Source organism: Typopeltis vanoorti, chromosome 14 (genome assembly GCF_054136105.1).
Source record: "Typopeltis vanoorti isolate ZY-2024b chromosome 14, IOZ_Tvanoo_1.0, whole genome shotgun sequence".
Classification (NCBI taxonomy): domain Eukaryota; kingdom Metazoa; phylum Arthropoda; class Arachnida; order Uropygi; family Thelyphonidae; genus Typopeltis; species Typopeltis vanoorti.
Window position 1 is genome coordinate 41,409,732 of NC_143562.1, and position 20,158 is coordinate 41,429,889.

The window sequence follows — 20,158 nt, forward strand, 5'->3', positions numbered from 1 at the left end:
TGCTGGTGTTGTAGCAGGTTGCTTCTTGATTTTACCCAGCACTGTTTGTGTAAATATTTTCTCCCCGCTGGTGGTGGGTAATATCAGAAATTCATCGGCATCCCTGCCCTCTCTGCGAATGTGCACAGAGGACACGATGTAATTTTGTGCTCTGTGCTGGAGCACTGTCGGCAGGGGTGTGGGCACTGGTTGGAGATGTGCCCGACACAGTTGAAACACTTGGCTTGGGGGCAGTCACTTCCCAGATGTTCGACCGAGCCACATCGCAGACTTATTGGATGAGCACGTCATCTCCGGTTTCGATGTACTCCATGGGAAAGCAGCTGATTTTTAGTTGGTGCACTTGGGACCCCACCATGGTAGGGGTCACGTGCTTCCCTTGGACTTGGAAGCCCTCTAGTAGCTTATCTCTCGATGTCACGTTCACAACGAACAGAAATCTACCCCCTCCATAGGTGGTGAAAGAGAAGATATTCTGCGCTCCTACGGTCTCCTTTAAAACTTTGGTTAGAACTCTGGGGTCTTCCAACCCTGGAATCTCCACTCCTAAGGTCCGGGTCCTGGGAACACAGGTGAAGAACATATAACTTACATTAATCAGTCTAAAGAGGAGATGATATGCTTGGCACTAGTGTGAACAAGTCAGCTTGTCAATTAGGAAGCTGATAATCCCAGATAGCTGTTCATTATTTGTGGTGTTCTCCTTTCTTCTTTCTAATTGCAGGTGACTAATTATAAAGTTCACTGACTGATGAAATTTTCAGGTTATTTTTGATTTTATGGTGTAGACCAGTGGTTGCCAAAGTGGTCGATAAGACATCATTGTACGGGTAATATTTAATTCGGTTAACTTGGATTACCTCCATCCTGAATGACAACGCAATTAAGAGTGAATCGTAGGAACAGTGACATGAATAAGACCGGGTGATTATGGTTACAATAGTTACGGAGGCCAATCAAGTAGGCCAAAATGATGTATTTACCAATAAACGGATGTCTGTGGTTCCCGGCTCGGCGGGAACGAGATGGCAACACGTGCATGATTGCTTATTTACTTATACTTACACGTATGCAATCTCAGTCTCATTTTTGCCATTGACATACAAGTGAGCATTAGTGTTCTAAAATTCATCAACATACATGTTATAATTCAATCATTATTCATTCACGAATTAAACTTTTCTATGTTGAAGAATTCAGAAGGGCTGGTAGTAATACCAGTGATATTAATACCAGTATATTAATATCACCAGTGATATTACTAGTGGTAGTAATAGTAGTAGTAATATAATACTATATACTATATTATACATACAATAAGCACTGGAATTATGAAATAAACAATCTAAAAACTCACACAAGCATCTTTTTCGCTTGTCCTATTATAATTACATAATAGTAAAATAGAGGGGAGTCGATAAAACATCAAGAAACTCTTGAAGGGGATCGACGGTCAAAGAAGTTTGGCAACCCCTGATATAGACTGTATATTTAATTCACTATGAAATAAACATGTTCACATTAAGTGATATTAATTTAGGTAAATGCATTTTAGTGAAAAGCTGATTTCCATTGTCTACCATTGCTGTTTTTTTTTTTTTTTTATGGACTTTTGCAAAAGTAAGCTCTGTAACATACATAAAACCAAATCTGAAAAGTGATGATATTCTTCATGTTTTCCATTTCTGTAAAGTTGCATTTGATATCGTTCACTGTCATTTTTTAATATATAGTACACATACAATAATCAGTCGGAACAATTGTTTATATTTTTACTTCTGTTTCACATCTTATCTTTGTTGGTTTAATGCTTTTATTCAACTACTGTATTGCTCCTTCACACCACCTAGTGCTTATGAAATTTCCTATCTCTTGGCTTCATTACAAAGTGATAATTTTTACCCACAAATATTTTTTGTTTTTGCATAAATTCAAGTTCATTTCTTATTCCATACCGTGCGTGATGGGTATGCTTCAATTTTGAGACTTCCATTAACAGTTCCATTCACCAGCGCTTCAGGTGAACAATTGGGGCTTCGTCATTCAAGCTTTCGACATCGTACGAAGAACATGCATCATTTTATGAACGCTGGGATGGCAGACATGCACCTCATTTACAGGTTAGCTGATGGTAATGGACGAGCCGTTGTATGAATGTATCGCGAAAGATACCAAACAGATGTGTACTGCATCTCCAAATGTTTGCGCATTTGCATCAGAATTTGTGTGACTATGGATCATTCAGGGATTGCAGGCATGGGCGGCCATGATCGACGTGAAATCCCACCACGGAAGAGGAGGTGTTGCATGCGATCAACAATAATCCAGAGACAAGCACACGTGCTGTTGCCTCTGTTATAGGAGTATCTCATTTCCAGTGTATTACGCATTTTGCACTCTTGAGTCCTTGCATCCATTTCGTCTGAAACGGGTCCAGTTACTGATGGCCGAAGATTATCCTTGATGTGTGTAATTCGTGCAGTGGTTTCTGCAGAAAAGCGCCGTAGACTAGGATTTTCCAACTTGTGTTTTGTTCATGGATGAAGCTTCATTTACCTGCGAAGGGGTCTTCAATCACCACAATGCTCATATGTGGGCCCATGAGAACCCACATGTTGTGCAATCACATGCTGCACAATAACGCCTCGCCATTAATGTATGGGCAGGTATCGTCGCTGACTGTTTAATCGGCCACTACCTGTTACCACCCCGACTGGACTCCCAGAAGTATCGGACCTTTCTGGAAGAAGTTCTGCCAGATTTACTGAACAATGTTCCAATGACTGTGCTTCGGCAGATGTGGTTCCAACACAACGGGGCTCCAACCCATTTAGGCATTTCTGTGTGTCAGTATTTGGAACAGTTCCTTTGGGGCTCGATGGATTGGACATGGTGGACCCGTCGCATGACCCCCACGCTCAACTGACTTATCAAGCATTGATTTCTTTCTGTGGGAGACCCTTAAAGCCATGGTGTATGAAACACCTGTTGTCTCTGACATGGACCTCGTGGCAAGAATCTCCATTGCAGCTGCTAATATCTGGGAAACTCCAGGTATTTTCTAAAACGTACAGCTATCGATGTGTTGTTGGTATCAGGCATGCATCACTGCTAATGGTCGTAACTTTGAGCACCTGATGTGAAACCATATTATGTATCCAACTACTATTGAACTGTTCAGTTATACCTAATAAAGTTTTTTACACTACTTACTGCCTTCTGTTATTTCTGTATCTTTGTGTCCCTGTTAGTACCTTTCAGTGGTGTTTCGAGTCATGCTTTCCTATGTGAATATGGTTGATTTTGATGTTCTCTACCTCCCCTCAAAGTTTGTATGTGGAATTTTGAACCACCCTGTATATGCTTCCTTGGCTCAGTCAATTTTGACAATGCCCCTTTGGTTAGAAAGACCTGAATTCAAATTCTGTCTAAGACACAAAGAACCTTTATCAAGGCTTTTCATCTGAAGGTGAATTAGCCAGCCTCATACAGAAGTTGCACCCTCCTTCTCCCCCACTGGAAACTCCTGGTTTTTTGTCCAACAAAACAGGCAAGTCAACCAGAAGAACATATGCAATGCACAAACATAGAGACTACAGGAGTAAGGATTTCTCACCCTATTCTGTCATCTGGTTTCAAAAGACTGCATGGTTGGTATGATATTGTAAGGTCTACGCATAAGCACAAACGAGAGAGAGAGAGAATATTTTGGTTTCCAGTATATTTAAGAACAAAATAAAACAAACATAGCAATAACACAGTAAAATTGAATATCAATAATCATAAAGCAAATGAGTACATATTTATTTTTCAAGAAGTTAAGGGGTATGTGTACAAAAAAGAGGAGTATTAGAATAGAACTACTGAAATGATTATTAATATTATTCAATTTTACTATGTGTGTATCAGCAAATAGTTAGTGCATTCATTCCAAACTGCATGCACTTTCTATTTGCTGATCAACAGAACAGTGAGTTTCAGCATAAGAAATACAGTTAAATGAAAATGAATTACTATATATATATATATATACACACACACATTCACATGTGTGTATTAATTTTGTGTATTAATTTTAGCTACAGATACTACCTCCAAAGAGGAAAAGTTAATTTATGGCCACCCTGTGTGTATATATATATATATATATATATATATATATATATATATATATATATGAAACGTACTATTAACTCAGGGTTGGGATATGTTCATTTTTTAAATTAACTGACTTAAACCCGAGAATTATAACACAATGACATTTATTTGAAAAAAAACGCAACATGTTTCGTCAAAAATGACTTCTTCAGGCAATAAGAACATAGAAAGACAATAAAAGACACTTAAATTAACATTGACACACTCTAAAGCTATACAACTATAAAGCCATAATATTCGACTGTAAATTACAGTTATGAGCTTGAACTACTGTCCGAGTTAAAGTTCTATTGTTGTACACCTGTGAGTGTGTGGAATCACGCGATCTCCAGTATCTAATAGTAGAGTTGAAAGAGTCTGCCAAATTATAGCTAAGATTATTATTCAAATGAAAAGGGTCTAAGGTGATTTCCCTTGACTCTACAATGCGGCGCTCTATTTCATCATGGCTGATGTGTAGGTTTGAAGTCAATGTCCAATCTATTTCATGTTGGTGGCCTTCGTTGTTCGTGTTTATTGAAAGCAGGACATGGCCCGACAGAGCAGTAGCTCTGGTTCTCTTATAGGCAATGTCTCTCTGATGCTCTTCGAGACGTAGTAAGATAGATTTTTCTGTCTGTCCATAGTAAGGCTTTCCGCATTCACAAGTAACCTTGTATACACCTGGGAATTGTAGAAGGTTGTGAGGTTGTTTATAGTTGTTGAAGCGTGATCTTATTTTTGGCAGAGTCGAGAAGCATGTTTTTATGTTAAACTTCTTTAGAATTCTGCTCAGCTTTTTGGATAGTGTGCTGATATATGGCAAGACGATATGACCTTTGGAGTCGTCCTGTGTCTCTACGTTGTTACGTTGGTGGCGGGATAATTGGTTGTTAATACTTTTTAGAGAGTAGCCATTGTTTTTAAAGGTCCATTTAAGATGTTGTAGTTCCTTTTTTAGTTCTTCTTCATCTGACAGTACAGATCTTGCATGATTCGCTAGAGTTGATATAATACCCAACTTTTGCGCTGGATGGTGATGGGAGGACGCATGCAAATATCTGTCTGTGTGTGTTGGCTTTCTAAAAATAGAGACTTTAATTGATTCAGGCGTCTTGGTGAGTTTAACATCTAGGAAGCAGATGGAACTATTTTCTTCAATCTCCATAGTCAATTTTATATCTTGATGGCGGTTGTTTAAGTGGTCGAGGAACTTGTTAAGATTCTCAGTACCATGCTCCCATATGAGGAATATATCGTCCACATATCTAAGCCAAATTTTTGGTTTTAAAGTAAAAGAGGAGATCGCCTTTTCTTCAAAGTCTTCGAAAAAAATGTTGGCTAACACAGGAGAGAGAGGGGTTCCCATAGCTAATCCTTTGACCTGTTTGTATAGTTTACCTTCGAATTCAAAATAGCCAGAGTTTACACAGTGAGATAACAGAGAGAACATTTTATTTGAAATCTTGTTTTTTAAAATATGGAGAACGTCCTGTGTCGGAACGTTGGTAAAGAGTGCTACCACGTCAAAGCTCACCGTGATATCAGAAGATTTTAGTTTTAGGTCCTTTATTTTAGAGACAAAATCTGTTGAGTTTTTAATATAAGAAGAAGATTTTCCCGCATAAGCTTTTAACGATGCGGGAAAATTTACCAACGTTCCGACACAGGACGTTCTCCATATTTTAAAAAACAAGATTTCAAATAAAATGTTCTCTCTGTTATCTCACTGTGTAAACTCTGGCTATTTTGAATTCGAAGGTAAACTATACAAACAGGTCAAAGGATTAGCTATGGGAACCCCTCTCTCTCCTGTGTTAGCCAACATTTTTTTCGAAGACTTTGAAGAAAAGGCGATCTCCTCTTTTACTTTAAAACCAAAAATTTGGCTTAGATATGTGGACGATATATTCCTCATATGGGAGCATGGTACTGAGAATCTTAACAAGTTCCTCGACCACTTAAACAACCGCCATCAAGATATAAAATTGACTATGGAGATTGAAGAAAATAGTTCCATCTGCTTCCTAGATGTTAAACTCACCAAGACGCCTGAATCAATTAAAGTCTCTATTTTTAGAAAGCCAACACACACAGACAGATATTTGCATGCGTCCTCCCATCACCATCCAGCGCAAAAGTTGGGTATTATATCAACTCTAGCGAATCATGCAAGATCTGTACTGTCAGATGAAGAACTAAAAAAGGAACTACAACATCTTAAATGGACCTTTAAAAACAATGGCTACTCTCTAAAAAGTATTAACAACCAATTATCCCGCCACCAACTTAACAACGTAGAGACACAGGACGACTCCAAAGGTCATATCGTCTTGCCATATATCAGCACACTATCCAAAAAGCTGAGCAGAATTCTAAAGAAGTTTAACATAAAAACGTGCTTCTCGACTCTGCCAAAAATAAGATCACGCTTCAACAACTATAAACAACCTCACAACCTTCTACAATTCCCAGGTGTATACAAGGTTACTTGTGAATGCGGAAAGCCTTACTATGGACAGACAGAAAAATCTATCTTACTACGTCTCGAAGAGCATCAGAGAGACATTGCCTATAAGAGAACCAGAGCTACTGCTCTGTCGGGCCATGTCCTGCTTTCAATAAACACGAACAACGAAGGCCACCAACATGAAATAGATTGGACATTGACTTCAAACCTACACATCAGCCATGATGAAATAGAGCGCCGCATTGTAGAGTCAAGGGAAATCACCTTAGACCCTTTTCATTTGAATAATAATCTTAGCTATAATTTGGCAGACTCTTTCAACTCTACTATTCGATACTGGAGATCGCGTGATTCCACACACGCACAGGTGTACAACAATAGAACTTTAACTCGGACTGTAGTTCAAGCTCATAACTGTACTTTACAGTCGAATATTATGGCTTTATAGTTGTATAGCTTTAGAGTGTGTCAATGTTAATTTAAGTGTCTTTTATTGTCTTTCTATGTTCTTATCGCCTGAAGAAGTCATTTTTGACGAAACATGTTGCGTTTTTTTCAAATAAATGTCATTGTGTTATAATTCTCGGGTTTAAGTCAGTTAATTTAAAAAATGAATATATATATATATATATATATATATATCCTAGTTGGGTTTCATTTTATAAAATTGCAAGAGTATATTTGAGACTGAGTAAATCTTGTAGATCTTAATTTTTTAAATTTTCTGTGTTAGGGAAGTTTCAGTTACAAAATTGGTGAGTGAATCCACAATCGAAGAAGGAATGCTGCAGTGTGCACAAGAAAAACTGAAATTAGAGAGAGATATTTCTGCTGGACAAAATGGTATGTTTTGTGTTAAATATTCAAGATATCAGATAACTGATTTCAGAAATTACATATCCAAAAATCTGTTGACTAATAGTTTTGTAGATTAGTTTTAAAAATTTTAAAAACAATCAATTTCTTTTGTTATTGCATTACGTGAGATTCAAATTTCTAATAACAACCTTTCCTGCCAGCTCCTGGCTTTGATCTAGTTGACTATTCAAATTATTCAGTCCTTTTTATTGCACCATGGTAACAAGGAGTGCAGTAATCACTGTTGTCTTTTGTTTTAGGCTATTCAGATAAATTTATACTCATATATTTACTTTTTAACATATTTCAGTTTTTCTGAGTAATATGCTGGGTTTCTGCTTATATATCATTATTATTACCGTAATTAATCAGGACTCAAAAATAAGATGGTACGAATGAATTTCACAGTTGATGAGTATTGGACAGTACCAAGTGGTTTATAGTGGCTATAACTTTACCAAGGGCAGTTATAGCTACTGTAAAACTTTTATACCTCCATATTTGAACATTTCTGTTTGAATATCTACTTCAGCTACCTTTCTGCATTGAGATTTTTGATGGATTTTTTACCCTTGTGCATTGATATATATTCCTGATTGCATTCTTCTGGAATATTTTCCACTAATGTTCTATCACTTCTTGCTTCATTTAGCAATCTTTCAAAGTAATTATTCCAAACATCTACAATATCTTTATCTTCAGTTTTTGTGTCACATTTATCAACTCTGATTCCTGTTATGCAGTACTCGTTAATCCATTTCTAAACTTTTTTTTTCTGTATTCCTCCAAACATTTTGCTACCTTCCTGATATTATCTTCTATTTTCTTACCAATTTTCCTTTCAACTTTTGTTTAGCTACTTTCACACATTGCTTCACTGTTGTGCATTTTTCTCTGTATCCTGCCAGAACACACGCAGTCAGTTCACTGACATGATACATTGGCATCAGAGGCTTAGTTGCTTTAGCCATAATAAAACAACTCAGCCCAGTTGTGGTTACATGTATTTCTCTTTTTAATATTAACTTTAGAGTATTATAAAGATTACTCTCATCTAAAATCATAACTACTTCAGCTTTATTAATTTTCTGTCTATTTCATATCTGTAGATTCACACAGTGCTTCACATAAACAAATTGGACAAATAGTAGGATTAATTCCCATCACTCTTTGATTCATTTAATATTCAACATAAAATTAGACTCTTCAGATTACTCTCAATAACTATGTGTACTCTGCTAATATTAAGTTTTGAGGTTAACAAAAGCATGAGACAAATAAAATTGTGCTGATAACTATACGTGACAGCACAGCAGAGGTAGCCATTGAATGCAAATTGAGAACGATAAATCTGGTAAAGATCATGCATTACAGAATGTTACCATCATCCATAAGAACAGAATAAGGGATTAATCTACCCACATGTGAGTTACCATCTTTTTTGGGCAATTCTATCCTCTTCTAAGTCCCACTCAACATGAACATAAGGCATTTGCTATCTGCCTCTCAGTAGGACCTTTTATTATAATATGCTGCATCTGTTTACTTTCCAGTGCAAATATATCTTTGGATGATTTTGTTGATTTCATATTGCAGTTGCCCGCTATATTTATAATGAGGAATTTGAATGGCCACAGTATTCTGTTGGTAGTGCATATACCAACATAGGGAGCATTCATTGCCATTAATGGCAAATTAATGGCACTGTTTAAGTGGGAAATTGATAACTGAAATGGGTGTGATCATTTTACTATGATATCTGCTTTGATATTGACTCCAACATTACAGATGCCCAAAACCACTTCAACAGCCTTTGGAGAACTGCAAAAATATTTGGACTAAAAATAAACTCCCAAAAAACAAAGATTAAAACATCAGCTTGATGGGCACATCTATATAAATCAAAATGATCACCTTGAAGTAGAGAACTTTGTATACCTTGGATCACACATCTCAGATTCCTTAACAGACATTAAAACAAGAAAACAGAAAGCAGTGCAGTTTCACAGAAGTCTTAATAAAGTATGGAAGTAGAGCCTCATCTCAAAGGAGACGAAGATTCGTCTTTACAAGTGCACCAGCCTATCTATCTTTCTGTATGGCTCCCAGACCTGGAACATCTCAACAAAAGCAGCAACCAATATTATAAATAGCTTTGGAACTACTTGTCTAAGAAATATCCTGGATTACTCCTGGGAAGACCACATTCCCAACTCTACTATATTAGATGAAACCCAGCAAGATCCTCTAGTCAGCACTGCTCAAAGAAACCAAATAAAATGGCTCGGCCACCATCTTAGACATCCACCCTCTGTACTCTTTGATGCTCTAGTCCTCTACGCCCCTACAGATGGAAAAAGAAAGAAATAGACTCCGAACTCCATGTTGGAAATATATCAGCAATATTCTCCCCGTTTTCCCCCAACTCTCTGCATCAAAGATCTGTCAATTAGCATATGACAGAGAAGCTTGGTTTTCCTTCATGTCATAACAACCTCCAAGTCCTATCTTAGTGTACACAGACTACTTATTTGTTTTGATTGGTTTCCCTATTTATAATTGTAAAAATATAAATAAATGATGATGATGATCTGCTTTGGTAACATAGGAAACTATGTTCTCCATTATGGGTAATATGGTGGAAAATAGAACAAGCTGATCAGTTCACCTTTCCCTCCTGTAATCAAGAAAGCTGAAAACAAAGTTAAGGATATCTTTTGGAGATATGCTACTACAACAAATCTGATTGCTTTCAAATGTGCTTTGGCTTGAGCATAGTTTATTCTTCAGAACCAAAAGGAATCTTGTATCCAATACACATCTTCAGTAACTAGATCAACCAACTCCAATGTCAGAAATGAAGACAGATATACCACCCACCCTCTCTCCCACTTTTTGATCCTGGAATACAGTGGATGTACAATTGCTGATTCAGAAGTAATTATAGATATTCAGGGAGAATTTGCAAAAACATCAGCAATATCTTCTTAGTATACCCTATTCCTGGTTCTAAAAAGCAAAGTAGAAAAACATCAAATATTAGTCACTTCAGTCGAAAAACAACAACTTGAAATCTGCTTTGCTACCAGCGTCAAGCATCTGTCACAATCTTCCATTTGTCAACTTCCCTGCCTCTTTAAAAGAATTTAATGTCAGCATGAATTTCCATATTCCTGTGAAGATGGTTATTATTGCTTTTTCAAAGCCAGGCAAGCATCCCAAAACTCTAACAAATTACTGTCCAATAACTTGAACTAGATAGCTTTGCAAGATCATGGGAAAAAATGGTTAACTTAAATCTTTTATTTCTAAAGAGTTTAAAGATTTCTGAAAGCCAAATTGTATTTGGCTTTCAGAAATATCACTCAACATCAAATCATCTCATCAAGCTACAAACATCCTTTATAGATGCATTCCTCAGAAATAAGCATCAGTTTTCTTTGACATGGGAAAAAGTAGATATGACACATTTTGGTGGTTTGGTATATACAACTTTGTTCTTGGAGGGAACTCCTCTTTTTATCAAAAATTTCCTGTACATCTGATCCTTGGGGTCTACTCTCTCTGCCTGATCCTTTCTCCAGGAAGGGACTCTGACAATGGTCAGTTTAAGTGTAATGATATTCACAGCCAAAGTAACTTTGATAACAGAACATCTCCCTCCTATCATAAACATTGCCTTCTGTGTGGATATCTTTTGTCATTTCTGCAATATGAAGGTAATAGAAAGACAGTTTGCAAGCCATTGACCACCTTTACAACGAGATGACCATTTGTGTGCCCTTTGCTACAAATGTAGTCTTCACACAGAGCTGAAAATAGCACGGATGATATTCCCAGTTACAACAAAGTTCTTAGGACTCGTATTTGATTTAAAAAATAAAAAAAAAGCACTTTCCTACCACACCAGATATATTAAGTGCTGGAGAGCAACAAACAACCTTTGTATCCTCTCTTCCACTTCCTGTAGTGCAGACTGATGTTCTTTGCTCTGTCTCCATTGAGCACTTATCCAATTAAGACTCAGCTAAGCATCTCCATTCGATGCTTTTGCTTGAGGAAATATGTTTTAGTGATTGGACCCAATTCACCATCAGGTCATTTAGAATTGTGACTGGAGCATTCAGAATGTTACTTGTTCTTAGTCTTTAATATGTTGAAGTAAACAAACTGCCACTCTCATTTGGATGATAACTCTTTTTTTTTTCCCTGCCAGATCATCCCACATGGACGAGTTTTTTTTGTTCCAGTTAGGCAAGCATGTTACACTCTTCAGATTGCCACTTGGCCCTTTGAACTATGTCTAAAAAGGATTACTACAAGCTCTAAACAAGTGCATGAATGTTTCAAAACACACTACTACCTTGGCATTCCCTAATTCCATTATGCAGCTTCTCTTTATGCAAGTTAGGGAAACTTTCCACCCCTGTCTACAAGCAGCTCTTAAACACACAGAGCAGAATATTCATGTTTTTTAATCTTTAGAGGTATCTGTGGCATAATAATTAATAATGGAACATGTATAGACCACAGTAATAACTTTAATTAAATAAAGGTACAAATATTTCATACTGAAAGTAACAGTACATCCTCAGTGTAGAACAAACAGTTAAAGGAATGAATACAAAGTTTGGGAGACTCTTATTTTATGCAACCATCAATGAAATAATTATCTTTAAAGAATTATTTAATAATATTTTAGTAATTAATCTTGGCACGCGGCAACAATTTATTTGGTGATCCACCGACTGTTCTGTACTTTGTATTCCATACCTTTAACTGTTTGTTCTACACTGAGGATGTACAGTACGAAATATTTGTACCTTTATTTAATTAAAGTTATTACTGATCTATACATGTTCCATTATTACTCATGTTTTCTACCAATCCATTATGATTTAAAATTAGTCTTGAGTAGTTTCCCAGACAGCATAATATATACTTGGATCTCATTGGAGTATAGCAATGAGCTGCATGCCATATTATTAAGAGAGACCTCCACGGAGGCCACATACTATCCAGACCTGCTGCCATACCTGTTCTTGAATTTGTTCACACTACTTGCATGCACAACATCTAATGGCAATCTGTTCAAAACAGGCACCATTCCATGAGAGAAAAATCTAGCTTATCCCCCTTCTTGATGGCATTCATTCTCAACTTCAAACAGTGCTCTTGTGCTTCCCCCCCCCCCCATAAAATGAAAAATTCTATCTATCGGTATCCTGTACAATCTTTTCAGAAGTTTGTCTCAATCATATCATCCCTCCCCCCTTTCTCCTATTTGCTAGTAGTCTACACATTCTCAATCTTTCTTCATAATCAGTATTCAGAAGCACCAAGGGAATCAGGAAACCAGATCTGTATGCAGTTAAGTGAGGTCTTATCAAGGCCTTTTAAAGAGGCAAATTGACTTCTTATCTTTACATGTCAAAGTTCATTTCAGCATTGCAATTATCCTCTGAGTTGTATTTGCAATCTTTGCTATATGATCCTTGAACTTCAATGTCCTGTCAACTAAAACTCCAAGAACTCTAGCCCCATCAGTTTCTTCTAGCATCGTCCTTCAATATAATATGATACTGAATATCTCATCACCCCAAAGTACATTAGTTTATATTTACTAACAATGAACTGACAGCCATTTTTCAGATGCTCACAATTCTAGCCTATTCAAATCATTCTGCAAGTACTGCATATCAACTGCATTCCTGGTTACCTTGCCAGTAAATAGCTGTATGTTACATCTATTAGTCAGCCATCCTCTTATCGTTGCTAATATTTTATAATGCAATCTCATATTCTCCAATTTATGCAACAGTCTTCCATGCTGTATTCTATCCAAAGCCTTAGCAAAATCCAAAAGTATCATGCTATATTCATTCCTCTTGTCTACCTCTAGACAAGTGAGCACCTTCCCTTAATTAACCCATGCTGTTCATTGCAAAGTATAGATTCTCTGTCAACCCATTTTTTGTATGCAGTCTCTTACCAACTGTTCCAAAATTTTCACCACCACTCCAGAGATATTGATAGGTCGATAGTTAGATATAGTCTTCACGCCACTCTTGTGTAATGGGATTACCATACATTCTTTCCTTTCCTGTGGAATTTTTCCTGTTCTGTGACCAAAATATAAAGCTGGTCAAAGGAATAGCCAGTTCAGCTGAACAATCTTATAGCATCTGTGCTGATATCCCATCAGTCCCTATTGCTGAATTCTTCAGTTTGTGCAACAGCTCTAATACCTTCTCATTCACCTGAGTTTCTTCATCCAGTGAAGTGGTAGTGAGTGCAATGTTGCATACACCAGGTTGATAACTTTTAGCAAAATGGGCACTCATTAGTTGAACGATCTCTTCTGCATCTGTCATCTACATTCAACAGAGTTATTCTTTCAAATTCATTCTTTCTTTTACTTGCAACATAATGATAGAATTCTTTCGGGTTGTCTTTAGTTTTCCTTACAACAGTTGTGACATAATCCTAAAGCACATTCGTGTGGTATATGCAGAACATTAGTTATAAATATTTATTGTACAATTATGTTCTGAGAAGGTATGCTAAAAGACCATACATTTTTTTTTTCTTCAAAATTCTTAATTTACGACTTTCAGTTCAACCATGAGTTTGAAAACAGGAGTATACATATATATTCTTGTTTTCACCCCATATTCTGTTAACATGCGGAGTAATATTGTCATGCTATATAAAGCTTCTTTTAATTTGCCATATTGTTTTTTTTTATTATTATTCATCTGGAAAGAATAATATAATTATCAGCCTTTCAAAGATATCATAAATGCTAGTAAGCCCTAAGGCTGAGAATCCACTGCAAAAACAAAAAAGATAAGTGAAAAACTTAGCATCGAAGGTAAATATTTGAATTTGATTACTACATTTTTTATAAGATGCTGAGCATGAAGAATAAAAAAAATTTTGTTGTATGCAATTATTCGATATTTGAAACTTATAAGTTTCATAATGCAGATAAATAAAATTTGTATGTTTTTCAATATATTTTTGAAATTAACATCATGTAATATGCTTTTCATAGTTTAAATTAAACTATATGACTGATACATCTTTGTCATTGCTATGTAGAGATGATCTTATAGACTTTGAAAGAGGTGTTATATTGAAGGATGCCATATCACTTGTCTATTTATGACATTGATAAAAGTCCAATGGATATATAAGAATAAAACCTCAACTGTAAAATACAAAAGAGGAAGAATAAGGTGGAAATCTTGAGTCAGATATGGACATGCTCTTCTAGGAAATCAGAGAGCTGCATATTCTCTATTTATGTGGATGGACAGCTTGCACATATGCCAGATATCAATCACGACAGTATTCAGTGCAGACTGTATGACAAAGACCATTATGACTGTATTCTGTAGAACATTAGAAGTCTGTGATGTGAGATGATGAATCACAATGCACTGTTTTTTAATTGGATGGGTGAGTGTGGGTGTGGAAGATATCCATTGTTTGGTGGTTGAGATATTTAATGATTTGTAGCTGTTTCTTCTGGTATGGACTTTTGCTTTTAATATCTGGAAGGATAAACTCTGATAGATATGCAACACTTCTGGATAATGCCATTTTCTTTCATTAGAACAGAATCACTATATCATACTCATTTCAACTGAAATTTCGCTATTTCAACCTCATTTGAGGAAAATTATATGTGAAACTTGATTGGCCTATACATGATCTCAGTCTCAACACAATAGAGCATCTCTGGGACAAACTGGAAAGGAGAAAACCAGACGAGCTCACCTTACAGTGGTTCATTGGCTGGTAGTCATGTTGAAGAAAGAATGGTTCAGATTACCTGATCTTACATTATCACAAACTGGTGGAAAGTTGGACTAGTGCCAAAGGATGGTAGACTTTTAATGATGAATAATATGCAGATTGTTCTAGTACATATATCACTATAGTATCTGTAGATGTGTGTGTATTATCTACTTTAATTAAGAGAAGAAAGGTATTGCTAATATTTTCACTGTTGAATCCCAGAATCTCTTTCCTAACCATATCACCACCAAGACATAAATTAAAAATTGAATTACTGTTTTTTTTTTTTTTTATGTGCAGTATTAAAAAAAAAAAAATGATGATGTTTCCGCAGTAGTACTCCATTTAACCTTTTAGCAGATCCACATTTCTTCAGCTCATTCAAAATTGGGTATTTGCATACTCTTCATTTGAATAATCAGAGTTCTGTATTACTTAAGGTGTCACAAGAGTAAATACATATATAGAGTATACGTTGCATTATAAGCTTTAGCATCTGATAATGCTCATCCTTCCTTTACGGTATTCTTCACATAGTTGGTATGTATGTTTTATTGCGTTGACTCACATTATTAGCAGAAGATATAATCAATCTCGTGCAAAAAATTTTTAGCAATAGATAGCACAGTGACATTCTCTTGAAATGAACATTGAGAATGCAAATTACATCTAGTTAACTTGTAATTAAATTCTGCAAGTCGACTATCAGGAATTGTAGAGAGGAATGCAAACTGGTTCACAATTGCAGAGAAATCAGTCTTAATGAGGACTGTTAATCCTACTTATATTTGGATTCTTTGACATTCAGGTGGATATTTTTCAACAGTAAAGCTTTGCATAATTGTTTTGGATTAATTCTCAGGGCAATCTAAACAGGATTTCATCATCATCATCATCAAATTCCTGACATGTACCCTCAAGGGGTGTATAGTATATGATAGTAATACATGAAAAATTTGCATCATTACTAACTTCCTATCTAATTTTCCTCCAAATCAGTCTGTTATTTGTCAAGACTCCAACATTATCAGATCTTATATTTCTTTCGTCTAAGGCACTTTGTACCATATCAATCCACCTATATCTTGGTCAATGCCAAAAATAGCTTCTGTTTCATTTTCCTACCAACCTGGCAGAGAACACTTGTTTTGCTAATCTTTTCTCGCCCATTCTGTTTAAATGACCATACTACCTGAGATTAGCTCTGCTAATGCATTCCTGGATGCTGACAATGTCTAAACAGGATTTGATTTAATTAAACATGTCTTGTAAATATATATTTTACTAATAATTCTTAGAAATGTTTATTTCTTATAAATAATCCTTAATTTGTTTATTCTCTAATCAGTTTTTTTTTTCTTTTTCAACAGAATCAGAAAAAGAAGCAAATGTAAATGTTGTGACACTACTTAGAGCAGCTTTAGGATTATAAAGGAATAAGAAAGATGTTATGATCTCATTGCTGATCAGCAGGAAGCATTTACTGTTTCAAGTAATTGTGAAAAATATTGGGACCAGTATTTTGAACATGAGAATAAGGGAAAACTTATTGTATATTAGTCCAATTATATTATGCTCATATATGGACTGAGTTCACAAGTGATCAGTTCATCAGTGAATTTTTCTGGTGTAGTAGTGAAACAGTCAGTGCATTGACATATTACCAAGTCCAGAAAGTATACAATTTAAGAAGCTAATGGACTTCATTTGGCATTTGTTGTTGATCTTCACTGCTGATATCCACGATCCTTATTCTGCAATGCTGTGATGCTTTCATAATTTGTTTCTAAAGGCAGAAACAAACAAACAAAAAAAAAAATTTTTTTATACATATCTCAATAAATGACTTTTAGCCACACCCAGCTTTATATTTATTTTTATTTATTTATATTTTTTTTCAAATGATATACTTATATATATCATTTGAAAAGTGATTCTTTTTGCATTCCCTTAATGCTTACTCTAGGATTTTGATTTAGTAAATTTTCACTTGCATTTTGTATGGTTTTATTGACATAAATCACAGTTAATCAGAGTGAAAAACTCCACACATTTGTTTAGGATATGTATTTCTTTACTTTCTTTATGCATAATATTCTAGTTTACCAAACCATTAAATTGAATGAAATAAATTGTGGTGACAAATTATGCTTTAAGCACTTGAATTGCCACATTGCACACCAGCAGAATGTGGTGCATGAATTACAGTTCAGCTTATTAATTTAAAAAGATGAAACTTTATCATTAATGCGAAGAATAACATATAGGGTGTTCCTCAAACCAAATAATATAGTTGAAATCATGTGATGAAGCAAGCTATATAATTCCTGGAATACTTGTCACTCTGTAATGTTAATCTTGTTTCAGTGTGTTGGACTGGAAAAAAAATTTACTTTTTTAGATGTTCTCAAGCAAGTAATATTTCAATCCATTAAAAATGGCTTTCTCACAATTAGGAGTTGTCCCTTATGGAACCATTATTGCGTGAAAATTTACATATTCAGTGTTTTTGCTTTTCAGAATTTTATTATACATTATTCTTCTAGATTATTATCTGTAGGTTGGCCATAATTAAAGAGGAAGTGTTCAGAGCCCTGTAGCAAAAAATGTATTGCACAAAATTCAACCAAACTTGGTGTAAGTATACTCTGAAACATGAGATTTTTATTTACAAGATAAAAAAAAAATAGTACAAAATTCTGCCACCAGGAGACATTTGGCTTGACATGGTTTGAAATTAAACAGTGATGGCTAGAAGAGACAACAAATCAATTTTTGTGTTCGTATAACTTAGAGAGGTAGTTCAATATGTCCTCCGTTCAGATGTTCTAAGTACTGCATTCTGTGAATGACATTTTCTACAGCAGAATGCAGCAGATCTGCACTGATTTGCCTCACATGCTGCATTATTCAGTTTCTCATGTTTGCTAAATCAGGAACATGTCCTTCATATATCACGTTTCAGATGGCCCCACAACAAAAAGTCAGGGATTGATATCAGTCAAACGAGGTGACCATGCTTTGGGAAATGCATGACTAATCATGCTGTGTTCTCTGAAGTGTTTTTTTAACATTTGCTGTACTGGAAATCCAATGTGAGGTGGTACTCCATCCTGCATGAATATCGTAGAGTCAAGGCATCTTTGCTGCTGCAGTTGCAGAACAACAAAGTTGCACAGCATCTCTCACCTAACAGCACAGATGGTGCAAGTCACTGGTTCTGTGGGGAGAAGTTCTTCGAAAAAGTATGGACCAATAATAAATGATGCAGTGAAACTGCAGTAGTGTGTGAGCTAACACTAACATTCAGATAAAAATGTGCCTCATCATTCCACAAGATCTTTCACAGCTATGCATCACCATGAAGCAAAGCTTAAGTATGGTTGATTTTATAGGGGAAAAAACTCGGCATTTGATGCAGGATTTTCCACACATTTGAGTATGGCATGCCCAGTTTCCTTGATATTGCCTGAGCACTGCTCTACCATTGTGCATTATTCATTCCGTGTTCCACAACAGCATTTGCAACTTTTTTTGCTGGCCTGGTTAGCCGAGTGGTTAGTGTATCTGCTCTCCAGCCAAATGGCTGCAGGTTCGAATCCCACTGTGGGCATAAATGTTTGTGATTGTCTGTGAAAATACTAGTGGTGGTGGTGGTTAGCGGTAGATGGTGGATTTGAGTGGTGGAGACAGAGATCTGTAGAGTAGGTGTCCCTCAATGAGTCTTTGGACTCCCTGGAGGTGTCACGTAGTAATAATAATAATCTGTTTGCGCCTTCATCTTGCCCTCTCTACTAAAAATCTCCATTTTCAAATCATAAAATTATTTTTCTAAGATTTGTTATTGTCATCGAACCTTTTCTCCTATCCTTCAAATACCAGAATTCTCAAAGCATGGCATTAGTGTTACCACATTGTTGATAGTAAAACTTGACTAGCAACACACATTCTGCTAAGTCGAGATCCATAGCACTTCAGCCTTATCAGAACAACACGAATCCGTTTCGGTCTTCTTCCATCTACCAATTCATCAGTAGAAACAGTGAGATTATGCAAATATCACACAATTCTAGCACCAATTTTCTGCTGGTGGCAGATTTTTATTTATTTTTTTCTCTAAATCAAAATCCCATGTTTCAGAGTGTATTTACACCAAGTTGGGTTGAATTTTGTCTGATACATTTTTTTGCTACAGGGCTCTGAACACCTCCACTTTAATTATGGCTATCTTGTATATACAGTTTTTAAAGACGTGCACATTAAGAGTATTAATCAAGAATTATCTGATAAACAGTGCCTTTTGCTGTCCATTCTTGGATTAATTGACACAAATATGTTATAATTTATAGATGATGGAAATGATGGTAGTGTGATTCTTGCTTTATTCATCTAGTTTCCAGTTTTGCAATTCTTAAAAATACGAAATGAAGGGTTGATTCAGTTAGTAGTTATATTTTTGTGTTATACTTCAGAGAATGCGTAAAGCACATATAAAATTTTTTTTTGTGTGTGAGGGAGTATTGGCTGGATTTTATGGATTTGGCTCAGTTCACTGAGCTGATACAAGATTGTTTGAAAACTATGGTGTTCCCATGAAGTTGAGAAATGTTCTGTGCCGGGAATTAATGATAGGTTATCCACAATGACTGATCTGCAATATTTTCCATGTGTTATACTTTCTAAATTATTGTTACCATAGTTTAAAGATGGTATTTCATAGTCATGCTCATCTTACAAATATTTTCTTGTTGAGTCAGAAATGGCACATGAGTATGTGAAAGTAATAGTAGTTTACATTTATGGCTGGAAAAAAAAAAAATTTCTCAAGATGTCTGGTTTATGATTCAAACAAAACTTTATGTAACTTAAATATCTTAGTGCTTGAGG

General features: G+C 35.7%; 1 protein-coding gene across 1 annotated transcript in view; it reads left to right on the plus strand.

Moving 5' to 3' along the window:
• The window catches only part of LOC150099398 (SWI/SNF-related matrix-associated actin-dependent regulator of chromatin subfamily A containing DEAD/H box 1B-like), a 406,425-nt gene extending 389,296 nt beyond the window's left edge, over positions 1–17,129 (plus strand). The window contains exons 18-19 of the mRNA XM_090404492.1: positions 7,341–7,450; positions 16,642–17,129. Of these exons, the coding sequence (XP_090260618.1) occupies positions 7,341–7,450; positions 16,642–16,703 (172 nt within the window). The 3' untranslated portion in view covers positions 16,704–17,129. The remainder of the gene's footprint in view (positions 1–7,340; positions 7,451–16,641) is intronic.
• The last annotated feature ends 3,029 nt before the right edge of the window (positions 17,130–20,158 follow it).